This window comes from Syzygium oleosum, unplaced genomic scaffold (assembly GCF_021117445.2).
Source record: "Syzygium oleosum isolate NSW1041296 unplaced genomic scaffold, Sole_v2.1 Sole_v2.06, whole genome shotgun sequence".
Lineage (NCBI taxonomy): Eukaryota > Viridiplantae > Streptophyta > Magnoliopsida > Myrtales > Myrtaceae > Syzygium > Syzygium oleosum.
In genome coordinates this window covers 1,686,157-1,706,514 of record NW_026607490.1, presented here as the reverse complement: position 1 = coordinate 1,706,514, position 20,358 = coordinate 1,686,157, and the positions used below count along the sequence as shown (strand labels likewise).

The 20,358-nt window shown below is 42.9% G+C and overlaps 3 protein-coding genes across 8 annotated transcripts; 1 reads left to right on the top strand and 2 right to left on the bottom strand.

The window, feature by feature from the left end:
* The first annotated feature begins 344 nt into the window (after nucleotides 1–344).
* LOC115688753 (uncharacterized) lies at nucleotides 345–3,851 on the top strand. Of its 2 annotated transcripts, none has more exons than XM_030614665.2 (6): nucleotides 345–646; nucleotides 1,478–1,623; nucleotides 2,718–2,836; nucleotides 2,927–3,036; nucleotides 3,343–3,449; nucleotides 3,557–3,851. In XM_030614665.2, exons 1-4 carry the CDS (start codon nucleotides 432–434, stop codon nucleotides 3,026–3,028), a joined length of 582 nt encoding a protein of 193 aa, XP_030470525.1. In that variant the 5' UTR covers nucleotides 345–431; the 3' UTR covers nucleotides 3,029–3,036; nucleotides 3,343–3,449; nucleotides 3,557–3,851. The 2 variants fall into 2 exon arrangements, with proteins under 2 accessions (XP_030470525.1, XP_030470526.1); XM_030614666.2 differs by having other exon boundaries at nucleotides 346–646; nucleotides 3,339–3,449.
* Nucleotides 3,852–4,136: 285 nt separating this feature from the next.
* LOC115688751 (pentatricopeptide repeat-containing protein At2g13600-like) lies at nucleotides 4,137–6,926 on the bottom strand. The gene has a single exon (XM_030614663.2). The coding sequence runs from the start codon at nucleotides 6,811–6,813 to the stop codon at nucleotides 4,699–4,701; it is 2,115 nt and encodes a 704-aa protein (XP_030470523.1). The 5' UTR covers nucleotides 6,814–6,926; the 3' UTR covers nucleotides 4,137–4,698.
* Nucleotides 6,927–9,188: 2,262 nt separating this feature from the next.
* Nucleotides 9,189–17,674, bottom strand: LOC115688750 (disease resistance protein RPV1-like). Of its 5 annotated transcripts, XM_056312795.1 has the most exons (7): nucleotides 16,866–17,674; nucleotides 15,641–16,736; nucleotides 15,050–15,421; nucleotides 12,229–14,949; nucleotides 11,409–11,516; nucleotides 10,154–10,634; nucleotides 9,189–10,056 (listed from the first exon to the last, which is right to left on the bottom strand). In XM_056312795.1, exons 1-4 carry the CDS (start codon nucleotides 17,357–17,359, stop codon nucleotides 13,516–13,518), a joined length of 3,396 nt encoding a protein of 1,131 aa, XP_056168770.1. In that variant the 5' UTR covers nucleotides 17,360–17,674; the 3' UTR covers nucleotides 9,189–10,056; nucleotides 10,154–10,634; nucleotides 11,409–11,516; nucleotides 12,229–13,515. The 5 variants fall into 5 exon arrangements, with proteins under 5 accessions (XP_056168770.1, XP_056168768.1, XP_056168767.1 ...); XM_056312793.1 differs by having other exon boundaries at nucleotides 11,409–14,949; XM_056312792.1 differs by having other exon boundaries at nucleotides 10,154–11,516.
* Between the last annotated feature and the right edge of the window lie 2,684 nt (nucleotides 17,675–20,358).

The following is a 20,358-nucleotide window of genomic DNA, read 5'->3' as shown; positions in this document are numbered from 1 at the left end:
TTCTGGATCCAATTCCGGTTCTCGGTTTTCGATTCCCGGTTCCCGATTCGGCCGAACCGGGAACTGGCGATTCCTAACAAAAATGGCATCGGAACCGGGACGATTCTCACCGGTCCCGTAGAACCGGGTGATCAATTCCCCGGTTCTCAATTTTACCCGAAATCATGCTCGCCTCCAGGAAATGCCGGTCAAATAGTGCGAGTGCGACTCCTGAACCGAAAACCGGCCGGTTCCCGAAAAAGTGACATTGGAACCGGGATCGATTCCACCGGTCCGGGTGACCCGGGTGATCGGTTCCCGGTTCCCGGTTCTACCCGGAACCATGCTCGCTCCTAGAAAACGGCGGTCAAACACAGTGCGAGCGCCACTCTCCTCTTCCTCTTCTTCCTCCTCTTCCTCCTCCTTCCTGCTAAAAACCCTAATCGAAAGCCATGAGGTCCCGATACGCCATGGTGTGCTCCTCGAACCAGAACCGCAGCATGGAGGCGCACGCCCTCCTCAAGAGGGAAGGCTTCGACGTGTCGTCGTACGGCACCGGGTCGCACGTCAAGCTCCCCGGCCCTTCCCTCAGGGAGCCCAACGTCTACGACTTCGGAACCCCCTACAAGCACATGTTCGACGAGCTCCGGCGCAAGGACCCCGATCTGTATCCTCTCCTGTCCCGATGATGACTCCCTCGTTCCATCGCTCGCTCGCTCGCTCGCTTGCCCTTTTTTTGTTTGAGTCCGGCGATATCGGCTAATTCCGAGAACGACGCGAATTGATGAAATCTTTTGGCATGTTTGTTTACCTGAAAGATGATATTTTTTTTGCAATCGGAAGCCCTCAATTCTGATGGATTTTGCGTGTTTTTTCGGCTGATGGGAATCGCGTCATCATTTCGCAGTGTGTTCATTTGTTTGATTGTTTAGTTTGCGAGTTGCATATTTGCCTGGCTGTGAGCATACTAGTTCGGTTCAAATTGGCCATTTTCTGTGCTGTTAAAGAAAAGAAAAGAGCTGGCTTCGGTTGTGATGGAATGTTGTTTGGTTAAAAGGTTGGAGTGGTTGATGGCTGTCTGGTTATATTTTGAAGCGGAATTAGGACACTTTTTTTCTTGTTTTTGGGCAATAAGCGAAGGCAAGAGCTTGTTTACCTGAAAGGTGAGATTTTTGCAATCGAAAGCCCTCAATTTGATGGATTTTGCGTGTTTTTTCGGCTGATGGGAGTCGCGTCATCATTTCGCAGTGTGTTCATTAGTTTGATTGTTAGTTTGCGAGTTGCATATTGTTCTGGCTTTGAGATTACTAGTTCGGTTCAAATTGGCCATTTTCTGTGCTGTTAAAGAAAAGAAAAGAGCTGGCTTGGGTTGTGATGGAATGTTGTTTGGTTAAAAGGTTGGAGCGGTTGATGGCTGTCTGGTTATATTTTAAAGCGGAATTAGGACATTTTTTGTTTGTGGCAATAAGCAAAGGCGAGACCTTTACAAGAGTTTCAGTTACAAGCGCAATGGTATCTTGCCTATGCTCAAGAGGAATATGTCTGTGAAATTAGCGCCTCAGAGATGGCAAGACAACTCTCCTGATGGCCCCTTCGATGTGGTGATAACGTTTGAAGAGAAGGTTTTCGATATGGTTCTTGAAGGTTCTTATCTTTGCCCTTGCAGCTTCTGTAATTTAATATCTCTTGTTCCATTTCTGAAATTCTGAGGGTCTATTATCACACGATCTAACTTCCCACTCTGTTTATTATTCTTTGAGTTTTGGCTTTACGTGTATATGCCCATTACTGTATTCAGTAAGGGCAGACGCATGATGGAGAAGAATTGTTTGCTTGATCTGGGGAAACCTCACTAGACAGATATGTGTTATCTGTAATTGTTTCTTGAAAAGCATAACAAGATTGTTACTTTTCAAGAATATTTTCTTTTCCGTCATTTTGACTCTAGTAGTGTTTCTGCTGCTATTCCGTTCACAATTAATTTAACCTTGTTTGTTTGTTTTATTGCCCTTATAAAGTACTTGGTTGTTGTAATATCCATGCATCTGGACTTCTTTTGATTTCTCAAGTACTTCATCAGGAAAGCAACATTTAAATTCTTGTTATTCTTCTTAGAGATTGTTGAAGGTGACTGGTCTAATAGAGTAACTGCCACAGGAGGGATGTTAATACTTACCTTCTCTTGTAATTATTAGCTGCCTTCTCTCTTTCTGCAACTTCGTCCATTCTTTAACCGTTTGTCAGGCAAATTTGATTTTGATACTTAGTAGGGTATATAAGATTGTTAGCAGGTCTTATCTTTAATTGCTAATATATAGATTTAAGCCTTGTTTGGCATACATTTAGCCATGGTTTTTTGGCTTTGGCTATGGTTTTATTAAATCTGATGCTGGTGATTTGTGACTTTTGAAATTCTTATTTTTCTGGACTCGATAGTTAGTAAAGATGATATTTATTGTATGTCTCCTGATCACTTTAAAGTGATATTTGCATGCTTCACACATTTTCACTTGAAAATGAAAAGCACAAGCCAGAAGCTGAGGGAGTAGTTTCTGCTTCTGTGGAGTAGCAAAAGTTTGGGGCAAAAAGCCCCCCATATGACCCTTTGACTAATCAATATTTCTTGAAGTAAAAGAGCAGTTTTGTTCTAACTAGATCTTAGCCTTTACCTATATATGGGATAAATATGACATCTTGCCCATGGAATGATGACAAGACATTGAATGCATATTTTGCAGATCTCAACAACCGAGAGCAGATTCTTATGAAGACTGTACTTGTGATTAACTTGGAGGTAAAGGATAACCATGAGGAGGCAGCAACTGGAGCTCAGCTTGCTTTAGATCTTTGTCGAGAGGTCTTTGACTGGCTATGCTTTATCTATTAATGATAGTATGCTTAATATCTGTATGCTGAGAAATTGCTTATTGTTATTTCTGGTCCACAGATAGAAGCAGCTGAGTCTTGGGAGGAATCTATTGATGAAATCGTGTCTCATTTTGAAAAGCAGAACAGGCGGAAATTATTATACAGCATTTCCTTCTATTGATGACCATGGTGAGGGCAAGACTCGTGCTCCGAAAGCTTTATGATCCATGTCGCCGTTCCGTTAGTAATTTGTCCGCATTATTTTACGTCGATGAACTGAACCTTGGGTTTCTGTTTGTCCATCTACTTGTACAAGGGGTAATATACTTAAATACATTACTACATTTCCTCCAACGCTCTTCCTGTTTGCTTTGCATGAAGCCTTCCCCGAGGAATCTTACTTTTCTAAACCCAGCGAGCCCTATATAATCCATTACACAGCTAATCTTTTGATTATGCCCTATCCTGAATTTGATCTCTTCTTATGTCAGGAAGATTGAATCAGGCTCTCTGACGTTTTTACGCCTTCACTCGATCTTGGTATTCACAGTCCACGCCAATTGTTGGGTTGAATGAGCGCTGTCCTTGACTCCTCGTTAGTGGTAAGTGATTTTTTGACAATTTCTCTCTCTGCACAATGAGAATTGTCTCTCACGCTTTGAATTGACCAAGCCTGTCATACTAATGTGCTGCGTCTATCCACTTTTAGGTAACACTGCATCGACGTGGAAAAGAAATTCTGAGTCGAACCCTTTTGCACTAGCTTTATCACTGGGATGTCGACCCATGATGATGTATTAGTAATTGGAAGCAAGCCAGTCTTGCTTAGGAGTGACAATTCCAATCATTGCTGTCCGTTAATGTTTTCTTAGTTTCTTTCTCTTTTTTTTTAGTTTCTTTGTATTACGGAACCAGTTCTGCGATGGTACTCATGCTGCGAGAGTGGAAAGAAAAGAGATTGTGGCGTATTGCATATAATTTCTTTGAATGCAACATGTTGGAAACCGCCTCTATTATCATTTTTCTGTCCTGTGCATATGAAAAGAAAAACAGAACAGATCCAACCTGACCTGGTTAGTCATATGATGATTCGGTTATGTATTTACGGTGGGTTCACAATTCAATTGATCCTATTTATTTAAGATGAGTTGGTTTGTGAAAGGAAATCACGTAAAAAAGCAGAGACTTCTGATTTGAGTTCATTTAGAAATTGTCATTCTTCTCGCTGGTTTGTTGGTCATTCCTTAGAGCTGGCTTCGATCTTGTCCTTTCGCTTGCTTTCCTTACCCTTGAATCAAAATTCTCTTGCTTATGCATTTAAAACAACAGGCTCTGTAATTTGTCGAAATTACCTAGTACGGACAGACAAAGTCATCCCCATATGACTTGCACCAAGGTTTGCAGTTTCACATCTGGAAGGGGAGGGTGCTTGCTTGACCTCTTCGGCAAGTATCTTTTTCGAATGTCTCAATTACCGTGCTCTTGAGCCGGTGAATTCTTCTTCTATTCTGCTGTTCTTTTGGGAGGACGATGCGGTCTATTGACCTTTCTGTGGAAATAAAATGTCTCCTCTCTCTAGAACTTCAATCTCCCCTGGGTTAATTTGTATAACGACAACTCCAGTTCGTTCATGGTACGGTCTACCCTCGTGCAGATTTCCTGCTGCTGATGTCCAAATAGCCTTGTGTTTGCATCCCGGCAGCTATAACCCAATAATGCCAGTGAAACTAGGCCAAACAACAGTGCGCATTAGAGAGAGAAAACGGAGCTATTCGGCTCACACGTATTTTATCAAATGTTACGATGGTATGAACAATGAGGAGAATTCAATGGATGATGACTCTCCATGAACTAACAAACAGCAGCATCAGCTGGCATTTCCATTTCGTATGACATTAAGTCCGATTCACTCAGCTCCTCATGGGCCTCGTAATCATCCGTAATGGCAACATACCCATCTCCCTTCATCTGTCCTAGGAGAGATCTTAACAAAGAATAAATATCACCCTTATGAGGGTGCCTCCTGTCCTTGACAATAAAAACATGAACTTGACCCTGAATTTCTATCCAGCTACAACCGGGCTGCTTGACTACTCCCCGTTGCCTCATCAGCTTCCTTATTCTGACAACTTCACCCCATTTCTTACGTTCCGCGTACATGTTTGAGAGAAGAACATAAGGTCCGGAGTTTGAAGGGTCGATCTCTAAGAGCTTCTCTGCTACATACTTCCCTAGCATTATATCCTTATGAACTTTGCAGGCTGCGAGCAGTGAACCCCAAACAACAGCATCAGCTTGCATGGGCATTGTCTCTATTAAGTCCTTTGCTTCATTGAGACAACCTGCTCGGCCGAGCAAATCAACCATGCACGTATAATGGTCCTTTACCGGTGCCAGATCATATTCCTCGATCATCAGCTTGAAATAATAACGCCCCTCTTCAACCAGCCCCGCATGGCTGCAAGCACATAGAACACCAATCATAGTGACACGATCTGGTCTCTCACCAGATACCAACATTTTCCTGAATATTTCAAGCGCCTCTATGCCGTAACCGTTCTGTGCATATCCGACAATTATGGCATTCCACGAAACTTTGTCCCGCTCCAACATATTTTTGAACACCCATAAACCATCTTCCACAGCTCCACATTTAACATACATATCTATAAGAGAATTTCCGACAAAAATATCGGATTCTTCTCCGGACTGGAAGCGAAATCCATGCTTCAAGACATGAGCATGAGCCTGCTGCCCCAACTGCAGATCCGCAAGATTTGCGCACGCATTGAGCAAATTTCCGAATGTGTAGTGCGTCGGCTCAATGGCTTCCCTCTTCAAAAGCCGGAATAAACCAAATGCTTCTTCATTCTCTCCATTCTGGGTGTACCCTGCAATGAGGGCATTCCAAGAAACTACATTCTTCTCCATCATCCTCGTGAACATTACTCTTGCAGCTTTTAGACTCGCTGCTTTTGCATACCCACTTACCATGGAGGTGGCAGACACTATATTCCTGGTAGGCATTCTATCAAAAACTGATCTGGCTTCACTAATTCTAGAGCACTTAGAGTACATATCAACCAATGCATTTCCTAAAACAACATCATTCCTAAATTTGTCACATTTTACAACACGGGCATGAATTTGCATCCCCTCCTTAAGTGCCGACAGGCTAGCGCATGCACTGACCACACTGGCTAAAGTAACCTCATCTAGTTCGAACCCACAATCCATCATGCTCACGAAAACCTCAAGAGCTTCACTGGCTGGACCATTTTGTTCATAACATGTAATCAAGCTGTTCCAAGAAACTACGTTTCGTAAACTCATTTCATCAAAAGCCCTCTGCGCACAAGCCACATTCCCACACTTAGAGTACATATCGATAAGGGCAGAGCCCATATGAACATCAGACGAGCACTCGGACTTCGATACCAAAGCCTGAATCTGCTGGCCCAGATCCATATCTGCTAACCCAGCACACGCACTAAGAGCACTACCGAATGAGTATTCATTAAGCACATAATTCTCCTTCTGCATCTTACCAAAACATCGCGAGGCTTCTTCAAATCTTTCATGCTGCGCATAACCCGACAGCATCGAATTCCACGAGCACTGATCGGGTTCCGGCATCGACCCGAATACCTTTTCCGCCTCATCAAGGGACCCCAATCTGATCAACCCGCCTAAGATCGCGTTCCACGTGAAGGTATTCTTCTCGGGCATTCTATCGAACACCCTGCGGGCATCGTCGAGACACCCGCACCTCCCGTATACATCGATGAGCCGGTTCTGGATGAAAACCTCGGCGGAGAACCGGGTCTTGACGATCCGGGCGTGGACGCGGCGCGCGTCCCGCGCCGACCTGGACTGGCCGCAGCCGTCCAGGAGCTTGGCGAACGGGGACGAGGTGGCGAACGAGAGGTCGCCCGCCAGAGCCTTGACCCATGCGTGCCTCGCCATTCCATCGTATCATCGTGAGAAATGAAGTGAACTCTCGGAGAAGTTCCGCATGGTTTGTGGTGCGGTTGGGAGTTTCCGTTGACCGTTATATACGCCTTTTCTCTTTAGCTAGATGCGCGGGAATATGTTGAAAGAGGGTTGATATGAATAGATTGCAGTGGCAAAATGGTAATTTAGCAATTATCGAATTTTCCTTGGATGGTTTGGTTGATAACAAAATGATGTCTTTTTATTTTCTCTCATTGAGCATTTACTAATACTAAGAATTAAACAATAACAACATGAATAATTAAAGAATCTATCAATTAGACTCATAAATATGAGTTAAGACTTTGATTCTGAGTAAATCCAAGCTATGAAGTAGGATATGGGGTAAATTTAATTTCTTGTCGCAAGCCACTTAATCATTTTTAGCCATATTTATATTGTATAACTCATGTTTTTTTAATTACAATTGTACCTTAAATATATAAAACAAGTCAATTATTATAAGAAATAAAGAATTATTTACATTTGAAACATAAAACACCTGTTTAATGATTTTGATTATTTCAAATGTAACCCATCAATAAAAATGCAAGAACCAATTCTGGAGCATGAGAGTTGAAGCTGTTCCCATATACTTTAGCTCCTTAAAGCTTGATGAAGCGTCTCTAAGGATTCCAGTCTATCTTGAACCTCTCTACCAGGATGAAGTTTCGTGAGCTTCTTCAGGGTTGGTCAGGTCAGGTAGTCCCTTCACGGACAGAAGACACGAAAGACATGGGAGTTCTCAGGTTCTCCAAACCCTTCAAGGCTTTTGAAACTGCATTGGCTTTATGCAACCAAGAATCGTCACGACCGTTAGTTGTTTCAGGTTTGAGAGGTCTACTGATGTTTTTATTTCCTCGTGAAATAGGATATGCAAGACGAATTATTCTGGGGAAGCCGGGTTAAGGACCGGAGGTTCTCGAAACCGAGCACAAGTTTCCTGACCAGAGGAAGGAGAACGAGATCTGAACATAGGGTGGTGATTTGCCGGGCTTGCAACTCCAAGGACTCCAGTTTGGGTAGCCTTCCAATCCACCAAGGATCATGGAACTTCCATGAGTCCGTAAGCGTCCTCAGGATAACTCGACACATATAGACACAAGCATCCTAGATTTAATAGGCACGAGAGATCTGGAAATGTGTGCATTGAGAAAATCAGAAGCACAGATTAGTTTAGACTCGCAAGAAGCACAGGAAATCCCGGAACCCGAGTTCTTGTCAATCTCAAGATCTTCGGCGATTTAAGTCTCCTGATATCAGTCAGAATTCGCCCCTTCATATGCTTGCATCCATCGCCATTTATCTCTTCAAGCTACTCTAATCTTCGCCATTCAGATTTATCAAGTTTGCCACTGAATAATGTAACTCTTGAAGAGATGAGAAGGATAGATCCAACTCCGTTAGAGATTCCATGTTCCCCATTGTCTCTGGTAGAGTTTCGTACAGTACTAGTTTGAGAGAACTACATGCTTTAGTTGACGAATGGACGCATCAATGTGGACCAATCTTTCATGTCTTCTGAGAATCACTTGCTCTAAACTCGCATGATAAGAGAGGTTGGGAGTTCTGCGCAACTGTTAGAACCTTCGATTTCTTTGCCATCTGTAACGAGATCACAAATAAATCTAGTGTCTTCACTGGCAACGAGAGTAATCACAAAACACTTTCAACTAACGTTATTGTACCTTGATGTGACTCCATCCATCAACCACTACTCCATGGCAGATCAAGGATAACCAGCTTCTGTAACGAAAAAGTGTTCAGCCTAAAATTCTCAGGAAAGTCAGTGCCATGAAAGCCATCTCAACTTCGAAAGACCGAGCGAATTCCTATGGCAACAGAAGATATGCCAAGAAATCCTTGTTGGAGGAACCTAGGAATAGGCTTCATTTCTTCATTTCTAAAGGAGTACTGAGATAGAAGCTGGATATACGTTCCTTCAACGTTTTGCTATCCCCTCAGCAGAAAAATAAAAGAGTAGTTAATAATCACCTAGTTTCCTTTTGAACTTATTCAAGGTCTACATTTCTATTTTTTCAAGATTTTAGTGATGATTTTGATCTACGTGTATAAGAAATAGCTCAACTTGGACTGAGGTACAATAATAAAAACAAACATATTCATGACTTATCTTTCTGTAAAGAAATGGCCTCAAATACTTTAGCTACTTTCTAACTAGAACTTCAAGCACCTCCTCGTAACTCCATGTCCTACTTTACTTGGTTCACGAATGACATCTCTCCCAAGGTCTCTTAACCAATCATGCATCCACAGTCCAGAGAGTCTTTTATCAAATGCAATGAAAAAACAAGCTTCTTCAGGAAAAAAAATTACGTTAGCCTACATGTGAAACACTTTTCTTTCATCAAATGCAATGAAAATACAAGGAATATCCAGACATATGTATTCCGTCAAGAATCCAATGCCTCAATACTGATCATCAACTTCTCATAAGGAAAATTTAATTTCCAACCTCGTCAATATGGTATTCCGCTTTGTTATGTTTTGCCCTGACAAGAATGAACCTATAACCTCAAGAGCTAGAGGAAGACCATCGCAAAAATTCACTGCTTGTGTGGAAACGAGGATGTACTCCTCTGATGGATAATCTCTTCTAGAGGCGTGTCTGCTGAAAAGTTGGAGAGAATGATCAAAATCCATGCAAGTAAGTTCATAAGTGCAATCAACTTTAGTCGCACCGAGTACTCCCACGTTTCTTGTGGTAATTATAACCCTGCTTCCTTTTCCAAAACCAATGACGCCTTGCCACAAGAGCATCTAGTTGAATTCTTTTGTCGACATCATCAAGAAGTAGAACCCTACTGTGGATAACCTTGCTTTAATTGTATTTATCCCTTTATCAATATTATTGATTTCTGACCATTTCCTTTGGAGGATGCTAGAGATCAGTTGATTCTGCAAATACTCGATTCTCTTTTTCTTTCACGCATCTCGAATGTCAGCAAGGAAGCAACGGCAGTGAAAACCATCTCAAAATTTATTGTTGACAATTCTGGCAGGTGTTGTCTTTCCAAAACCACCCGTTCCATACATTCCAATAATGTTTGTTTAATAAGTGTGAGTGCCCATCATTCTCATGACTTCATCTACATGACTATCCACTGCAACCAATAAATCTGAAAATACCGAGTGGGCCTTTTTCAACTCCATCAAAACCTTCCCGATAACTTCCTTTGCGAACTCAACTTCCCTCTGATAGCATTCAATGCAAAAGAACCAAGATGTTGAAATGAGTTAAACAAAGTTATTTATAGGAAACAAACAAGTCATATGGGATGAATTTACGTACCCTTTGGATTGTTTTGGAAGTCCCGTCCCTTTAATGCTCCAACCTCATTGAAAGCAACTCTCCAAGTTTGGAGAGTCTTATCATCAAGCGGCTTTTGTTTTCATGAGAAGCAAAGGCTTTGGTGTAGAACCCAGTTTGACATAATACCTCCGATGGTCCAACATTATAAAAAATGGGCATGATTTTTGTGTCCTCTTCTTTTCTTGCACTCTGCCATCTGCACCAACTCTTTGAGGCACCATTCCCCGGCAGCATATCCTTTATAGAAGTGTGAATCAAGGATTTCAACTGCTCCATCGCTTGAAGAAGCTCCAGGCCTTCCCCGATGCGGAGCTCTTCATAATCTCTATATACTCGAATTCCAGCATCATTCTTGTTGGTATGCAGGAAATCAATTATGCCAGAGCGTATCTGGTCCTCTAAGGCTTAAGAATACTTCATAATCATATCCTATTAACTTCTCCGTTTCCTGAATAGAAAGCTGCAACAATAGCATATTGATATCTGAAATTACATTGTCAATGGTCATGACACATCATCATAATTATCCGCTCTTCCTTTTTGGTACATTTCTGTCTCCAAGTGTACCCCAAGAAAGTCAAACCGCACTTGAAAATGTTAAATATGTAGATGCAGTGATGATGAGGCTAATTTCTATCAGAAGCCAATGCAGAGATCTATTCTGGGCTAATATAACAATAACCGCTTTGACAAAAGCATATTGTTTCTTGGCATTTTGTGCGAGCAATTAGTAAAGCGCAGTACCTTCTTTCTTTATGTTCCTCATGACAGAGGGTAAAAAGAAACTAAGATAAATGATATGTAACGATTTTCTCTGGAAAGATGACCAACTTTGACTACTCAGATTTACTATCCAGAATGCCTGTATCAGTTTGTTATCTAAATGGAAGTGCAGTACTATTCACCAGAAAGATGCAAACGCTATTCTGAGTAAGGCTCCAAATGGACAATGAAATAAGAAAGCAAAAAAATGTAGAGCAACATTAGTAGTCTGTTCATTGTTTGACTTATTTTTGTTTTGATGCACTACTAAGTAAGTTTGATTAAAAAAATGACTTATTCCATGATGATGACTCCCTTGATTTCAAGTGACGAGGAAGTGGAAAAAGGAAGAGGAGTTCTGTGAAAACATGGTGACTCATTGCAAAGTTGGATTCTGGAGCAGAAGAAACAAAGACATTAGACACTATTTAATACAGAGGCCAAGAGTTCAAAAAAAAGGAATACGTATTACTTGGTCCATCTTAAACCCTTCTGGGGAAGGCTTCACAACTTTCTTATCAGAAAGCACTGCTCAAAGATTGCCTTCCTCTGCATTCTTTTGCATTTTCTGTAATGGAACCTATAATTGCAGGTCAAAAGAGGGTAACGTAAGTGCAATTTGCCGCAAAAATGTCCTGTCTTGCTGAGCAGCTTGATTGATTAACTTACTAGGCCATAGAAAGGAAGTGTGAATTCTACTTCACAGTTATCTTCATAACCTCCCTTCTTTGATGTTATCCATATATTCGGCAGACAATTATGTTAAAAGAACAACATTCGACAAAAAATTCCCTCAAACGACTCGAAATCTGCAGGTTAGATACCATTTCTAGTTCATAAAGGAGCTGGGGTTCATCATAAGGAATTTCACAAAAAGGAAGAAATCAAGGAATTATTGATAGCCATCATTTGGCTTTGCTAGACCATAAAAAAACTCAAAATTCAGCAGACAATTTAGCATTAATTAGCTCAGGTGATAGTAGAGACATTAACATTTATTCATGAGAGAATAGGAAAGAAATAATAGTATGATGGTTGACTTGCAACTCATGGAAAAGCAGAAATTGGTGTGCTGAAGTTTGAGTAAAGTGAATGAAATCAATGGTTTCTTGTCTCTCTCATGTGCTAAAGTTCTCCGACTTTGCTATTATCTCATCTCTCCATTTATGTTCTTATTTTCATATTCTTGAATCACCTTGTACCAACTCAGAAGAGGCTAATGTCTGGCTACAACTAATTCTCATTAGCCAAATGAAATCAGATAATTCCAATATAACTAATTTAAAGGTTACCTTGGAGACCGCAGAGGATGTGTGGCACCAGGCGAGGTGACGCTGAGGTCATGTGACCTCAGCGACTGCTGCCGAAGGGCTAGATCTGGGTCCCTCGATTCTCAGCCTCGACCCACAGTGGTTTAGGCGAAGACAGCAGCTCAACGGTCAGCGCGACCCAACCGAGGGCCGCCAAGGCTTCGCAACGCTGAGGTCGCGAGACCTCCACGATGCCTATATAACTCAGCATTTTCTTCTTCTTTTTTTCATGAAAAAGGACAACTAGCCAAACTCTTGACTGCTCTGAATGGTATACTCTGCATGTCTCATTTGTTTAGGTTAATGATACACTGGCTTCACAGTTGCTTCCTCTCTTCAATGTATGGGCCAAAAATGGTTCATCCTTCCCCCTTTCACACTGGTCGGCAACTCCAGATAGGATATTGCTTTTCCTGAATACCATCTCTCATGAAGAATCAAATTTTCTCAATCAATGTCTGAACCTTTAAGCCTAAATTCACTTGCCTACCTTCCGATGGGTATAATCAACGACCCCAAGTTAATGTTTATACCCATTTAATACTCTTCATCCCCAAGAAGCCTTAGCCCCCAGCTCACAGCTTGCATAAGCTCACTCCTTAGAAAATCCAAACACATCGTAGGAATTTCGTTTGACACTTTTGACATCATCCATACAAAGTTGCATCTCTTTTAGAGGGAACATTTTGTCCTCAAGGTCGTTAGTTTTGGATGACCCCTTAAAGTTCTTTATATCATCCTCTCTAACCAAATTAATCCTAGACATATCTAATTCTAAGCCTTTATTTTCCCTTTCTACGAGCTCTGATGAACAGCAGACATCCCAATATCTGAACAGCGAGACTACAGTAATGATATTGATAGTTTTTTCATATGGGCAAACATGTTACATGAGAAATGAAGGACTTGTGACAAGTAGAGTTGCCATCACATAATAAGCAATAGTAACCATCTTCATCGAGATTTAGACAACCAGTTGTGCTTAAATTTGAAAATGGCCATGAAAACAAGGGAGACGATCAAAATTTCTGTGAATTAAACTGCTTCTCAATTTCTAAATGCGCCAGAATTGACCATAGTTAGAATGGAGAATTAAGAAGAGAGAGAGAGACAGAGACAGAGACAGAGATTTGAAAAATGATTGATTCATCATGAAATCTAAAGCCGTAATTGTTACACTCTTTACAGATCAATTTGTTAGTTAACTCCAATCGGTTAAAAAAACTGTTTCCCTTTACCTGCCAACTCTGATTCCTTGGCTTGACCTATTTACTTCTCTGGCTCAGACTTAGTGACTTCCTTCAGAGTCCTCCAATCGTCAGATCTCAGCAAATCTTTTAGCTTTTCGCACTCATGTATCCTCATATATTTTAGCTTCTTGAAGCTTGATGGAACTGGCAGCTGTTCCAGATAACTGCAGAACTCAATACGAAGTATCTCCAATGATTCTAGTTTGCCTTGAATATCAACCAGTTTAGGACAATTATACAGTTCAAGTTTCGTGAGCTTGTTTAAGGTAGTGAGGTCAGGCAATTTCTCCAGTGATGGAACTCTAACAAGCTTCAATGATCTCAGGTTCTCCAAGCCTTCAAGACCTTGGATCTCTGTTATCTCACAACTTGTAACTTCCAAATCCGCTAGTGCCCTCAAGTTTGAAAGGTCTATCGATGTCTTCATTTCCCAACAACCTTTTATAACTAAGCGCGACAAACTTGCAGGAACCCTCGGGAGGCATTTCACGTTCTCGCACCAGAGCTCAAGTTCCTTGAGTTGAGAAAGGAGAATGAAGTCTGAAGGTAGGGTGGTCAGGTAAGGAGATTCCAGCCATATAGACTCTAGCTTGTGTAATCTTCCAATCCACCAAGGACTGGAAGCTTTCTCAAGTTCAGAAGGGTCCATCCTAGAACTCCACAAAACCAAACTCAGATCTCTTAAGTTCAACAGGTTCGAGAGATCTGGGAATGTCTTCATCAACCAAGTGCTAAAGTACAGACTGGTCAGACTTTCAGGAAGCTTAGGCAATGCCGAAACTCGAGTGTATGTCAGTCTCAAGACTCTTAGAAACTTTAATCTCCCGATATTGCTAGGCATTTCTCCTTCCAAATATCCACAGCGGTCAGCATCTAACTCTTCAAGCTTATCCAACTGTCCTATGGCACTGGGTAGTTTTCTCAAGGGACTGCAGCGTATTCTCAGTACTTTCAAATTCTTCATGTTTCCTAATGAAGAAGGTAGCATTAGAATCTGTGATTGAGATAGATCCAATTCGACTAGTGATTGCAAATTCCCAATGGATTCTGGTAGTTGAGTAATCTCAGTTGCTACCAATGAAAGCTTCAATAATGATGCTAAGCAGCCAACTGAACTACAATTATTCAAATATTTACAATTACGAGCACTGAGAATTTCCAGTTTCTTCATTCCTTTCCATTCAGGAATTTCTTTTATTGATGTGCCATCCACAAGAATTTCTGTTAAAGCTTCTAGTTTAGCAAGCTCATCTGGCAGCTTGCTGAGTTTAGTGCAGAACTTTAAGTTTAAGAAAACTAGCTGCTTTAGCTGACCAATAGATCTATCAATATGGACCAACTTCTGACATCTTTCAAGAATTAATCTCTCTAAAGATACATGAGATGAGAAGTCAGGCGTTCTATATAACTTTCTGCATCCAGTCAGATTTAGAACCTTTAAATTCTTTGCCATCTGTAAGGGAGAACAACAAATTTCCAATCCCATTAATGAAAGCGGACGTTAAAAAAAATAAAACATCGAAATTATTTTGAAACACCTCCTAGGATCCTACCTTGATGTGGCTCCATCCACTCCATTTTTCCGTAATTTTACTCCATGATAGATCAAGAATCACTAGCTTTGTTAGGGAAAGGATTGTCAGCTCAAAAGTTGCAGGAAAGTTATGCCATGAAAGCCATCTCAACATCAAAAGTATGTATGGACTCTTACGGAAAAAACTGGCTGGAAGAACATTCAAGCAGCAATCACACCGAAAAGACCTGACTTGAGCAAAACAATGCAGGTTTGTGCTTGTCTCGTTGAAGTTTACGCCATCCACTTGCAGGAACCTTAGGTTTGATAGACTTGCAAATGCTTCATATGTAATGTTGTATTCACAACTACTTTCAGACTTGAGACAAATTGCTTCAACATTTTCTAATCCCTGGCCATACAAATAGGGAAATAGCAGTTAGAAAGCACTTAGTTGTTGTTTAAAAAATTATATGCATTTGAGGTGCTATCTTTCCTTGAAATTTATATATTACTGTGGGAGATGTGTCGTTACCGTGAATGGAAAAGATTTAATACATGTAAGAAATTCTTTTAATCAAAGAGTAGTTAAATAGAACTCTCTTGAGCATGAATGACTTTGTATACTCACCTTCGTCCTCATAAGAAGATCAAACACTTCCTCATGATTCCATACTCTGCTTTGCTTCTCTGATTTCATAGCACACTCTTGACGAATGATTTCACGTCCAAGGTCTCTCAGCTGATCGTGCATCCAAATACAGTTGTCTTCTTTAATCTTTATTAAAGACATCTGCTGGAGGACTTCAATGGCTTCTTCAGGAAAAAGCTCGCAACTTTCCCACATATGGATCACAATTCTTTTATCGAAACCAATGAAGAAACAGGCAATATCAAGGAATATGTTCTTTTGTCTGTCATCTAACGCCTCAAAACTGATCTTCAACTTCTTTTTTACGTCCTCATGGAGAACTATTTCCAGCTTCTTTAATATGCTATCCCATTGTTCTTTGCCTTTTCCAGATAAAAGTGAACCCATAACCTCTAGAGCCAAAGGTAGACCGCCACTAATCTTCACGGCTTTTGTGGAGTCAGGGAGGAACTCCTCCAAAGGATAGTCTCTTCTAAATGCATGTCTGCTGAAAAGTTGCAGAGAATGGCCAAAATCCATGCAGGGAAGTTCATAAGTCCAATCAACTTTGGGCTCATGAAGAACATCCTTGTTTCTGGTGGTAATGATAAGCTTGCTTCCTTGGCCAAACCATTTGCGCTTCCCCAGGAGAGCATCCAGTTGAATCCTTTTGTCAACATCATCAAGTAGAAGTAGAACTCTTTTAGAGAATAATCTCTCCTCAATCATTGTAATCCCTTCATCCACATTATCAATGTCTAGCCATTTCTTTCTAAGGAGTATAGAGATGAGCTGATTCTGCAGATACTCAATACCCTTCTGCTCGGAAGTTTCTCGTATGTTAGAAAGGAAGCAGCAAGCCTCAAAATGGTGGGAGAGTTGGTTGTAGACGATTTTGGCAAGCGTCGTCTTCCCAACACCACCCATGCCATGGATTCCGACAATCGTAGTTTCATCGGTGTCGGCAAACACCATTCTCATTATTTCACCCACATGATTGTCCATTTCAACTAAGCAATCAGATACTACTAAGTAGGCCTTTTTCAACTCAATCAAAACCTTGTTGACAACTTCTCTTACGAACTCACCTTTGCCTCTGATAGCATTGAAATAAAAAAAAAACTTAGATATTAGATTAAGGTGCAAAAAAATAAACCCAAAAAACAAGAAATGAAAATTCATCTCTGGAGCAAAACAGATAATACACCATGATGAAGAGCAAGACCTGTTCGGATTGCTTTGGAAATCCCATCCCTTTAACGCTCCCACCTCATTGAGAGCAGCCTTCCACCCATGGATGGTGTTTTCATCAAACTGCTTCTTCTTCACCTGCGAAAGAAAGGCCTCGCCGTAACCCCCAATTTGGTTTCGAACCTCAGATGGCCTGACATCGAAGAAAATGGGCATGATCTTCTGGCCCGAAGCTCTCTTGCACTCAACCATCTGTACCAACTCCATGAGACACCACTTACTGTCGGCATAACCTTTAGAGAAGATGGGTATCGAGATTTTGGACTGCTCAATCGCTTGGAGAAGCCCTGGACCTATCTCTTCCCCGGTACGGAGCTCTTCATTGTCTCTGTATGCTCGAATTCCAGCATCAATGAGACCAGTATACAGGATATCAGCAATATCCGAGCGTGTATCCGGTCCTCTAAAGCTCAGGAACACTTCGTAAGGCGACATGACTCCACAACTTCCTGGTTTGAGATGGTTCATCAGTACACAAGCAGTAACGGAATCGCCATCAGCATCTGAAATCCCGTTAACTGTGATTCACCTCTCCACTGGGTTGTACAGCAAGATGGAAACAATGGAAGCTACGATCAATGCCAAGTGCGAGGACCGACCTTGGTACACCCTCTAAACTATGAAAACAATGCCGTGATGATTCCTGTCGGGTTGGGAAAAAATTGTATGAGAGATCTGTTCAGGTCAATGATAGCTGTCAGCCTTTTTCCGAGTAGCATCGCATCTAATATATTCTATGGTCTTCAAAACTTAACAAGGAAGCTTCCGCTTCACTCAGTCGAGGTATACCCGATTTACTGTTTTTTTGTCGGCCATAGCCTTCTGGGAAATTATCAAATAAGGACCAAAAGTGGGTGCCTTTTTTTTTAAAAGGACCTCAAGTGGATAAGGTATCAATTAAGGATTTAAAGTGCCAAATTAGTATCAAATAAGGACCCGAGCTCGCCGGCCGGCCAAATGTTCTCCGGCCGGCGACCGGCCGACATTTCCGGCACCGGAATAGGGGCAATTTTGTCCAATTTTTTTTTTCTTTTCTTCTTCCCCGGTCGCCGGTCCGGCAACCGGCGACCGGGCCAGAGCTGAGGCCGGCGAGAGCTCGAGCTCGCCGGCCAGCTCGGCGAGCTGGCGAGCGGCGAGCTCCGCCCAGATCTGGGCGAGCTCGAGCTCGCCGGCCATGGCGAGCTCCGCCCAGATCTGGGCGAGCTCGAGGAGGCCGGCCTCGCCCGGATCGCGTAGTCGAGGGCCTTGGCGGGGCCGTCGCCGGAGGCGATGGTGTCGCGCGCGAGCTTGAGGAGGAAGGGCCCGAGATCCGGGTTGTCGAGGGCCGTATCGGGCGGGGCGGGGCTGGCGGCGGAGCCCGGGGACTCCGGCGGGGGCTTCCGTGGGGAGAACTTGGAGCGGGAAGGGGAGGGGGAGGGTGCCATGGCCGGCGAGCTCGAGCTCGCTGAGACCGGCGGGAGCTCGAGCTCGCCGGCCATCTGGGCGAGCTCGGCCGGCGAGCTCTGCCCAGATCTGGGCGAGCTCCGCCCTCGCCGGCCCGCACAGCCATGGCGAGGGCCGGCATGAGCTCGAGCTCGCCCAGATCTGGGCGGAGCTCGCCATGGCCGGCGAGCTCGAGCTCGCCCAGATCTGGGCAGAGCTTGCCGGCGCCCAGATGGCCGGCGAGCTCGAGCCCTCGCCGGCGTCGGGCGAGGGCAGCCTCGCCCTGAGGCCGGCGACCTCCACCGGCCCCGGCTATGGCCGGCGGAGGGAAGAGAAAAAAAAAAGAAAAAGAAAAAGAAAAAAAAACAGAGATGAAGGCTCCGTTCGTTTAGCGGAAAATATTCTCCTTTTGGAAAATATTTTCCAGGAAGTCATTTTCCTGGAAAATATTTTCCCGGAACATAATTTTCCGGTGTTCGGCGATCAATATGAAAAAGTTTCGGAAAATATTTTTCGCCGGCGCCGTGCGGCCATCCGGGCCGGCGCGTCGGCGGCTGCGGCAGCGGCCGCGGCGGCTGCGGCAGCCGGCCGCGGCAGCGGCAACGAACGCCTAACGTCGGCGTCCGGCCACGTTCGGTGAGCCAACGTCCGGCGGGCGACCGGCGGCAACCGGCGGCGGGCGGCAGACCGGCGGCGGCGGCGGCGGCGGCGGCGGCGGCGGCAGCGGCGGCGGCGGCGGCCGGCGACCTTAGTGAAGAAGAAGAAGAAGAAGCTCAGGAAAATGATTTCCGCTTTTGAAGAAGCGGAAGTCATTTTCCATATCACTGGCTATTTTGTGAGGGGGAAGGAAAATATTTTCCCAAGGAAAACGTTTTCCGCCCCCCGAACACCGGAAAACCCGGAAAATATTTTCCGGGAGAATATTTTTCGCCAAACGAACGGAGCCGAAATGTACTGTTCCGGTTGCCGGAATAGTAACTGTGCTCGCCGGCCGGCGAGATTTGACCGGCCGGCGAACCCAGGCCCTTACCTGAGACAAATTGAGTACTCCGGGCCCCATTTGAGACTGATTGGGCACTTCAGGTTCTTATTTGACACTATATTCACTTTGGGTCCTCTTTCGAGAAAAGGACCCCACTTGGGGTCCTTAATTGAAATTTTACCTAGCCTTCTCTATGCCCAGCCACGAGGGAGGAGAACCACGACGGAACATGCCAACAAAATAGACAGCTTTTGCTGTATTACTGATGATTAAGCAAAAACATCACCTGGATTGTTGACTATTCTTCATATACAAAAGCTACTAGTCGCTGATCTGCTGATGAGTTCGTTTAAACTTTGAAAATTACTTACCACTTAAGAGGAGGGGGAGTTACCTGTTACAAACATTGATATGTTAATTAAATTTTCCTATTCTAATATGTAGGACTTGAAAAGGGGTTTGCTTTGACTAAAAGTCAAGCCCGGCCCGAAGATTTTAAGCAACAGATTATGAACCTCGAACTTGGGCCTGGCTCGAGACAATATGAAATGGCATGGCCAGAAATAATTTGATGCGGGCCGATTTTCGCACGTCTCGATATTAGTCCCATCTCACAAGCAACTTCAATGGGGCATTCCCTCGTATTGGCTAGGTGTTTTGCTCCTGAAGTGCTTCTAACAAGGTTTGAACCAACACAGACGAGGAAAAAGGCAAACTCCCTTGCTAATTTCTAATGGGCTAAGAGTAACTTCTCCTTAGAGAAATATATGGCTCACATGAAGATGCTAGTAAGTGATAGATATGCACTTGATTTTGGGAGTAACTACTAATCATGTTGAAAAGATTCCTTCTCAAAATTATTGACATATAGATAAAAAAAAATAATTGTGAAGAGTTACTGACTAGTGGAGGAATAATAGACTAAAGACTATTTATCCTTTTGCAAAAATAGAAAAAAAGCTCACTAACTACTAATGATTACTTATCTTCTTCTAATCACTGCGGAAAAGTTACCAATAAAAGTACCCAGTTCATTGACACTTACTGTTTGCAGTGATTTGAT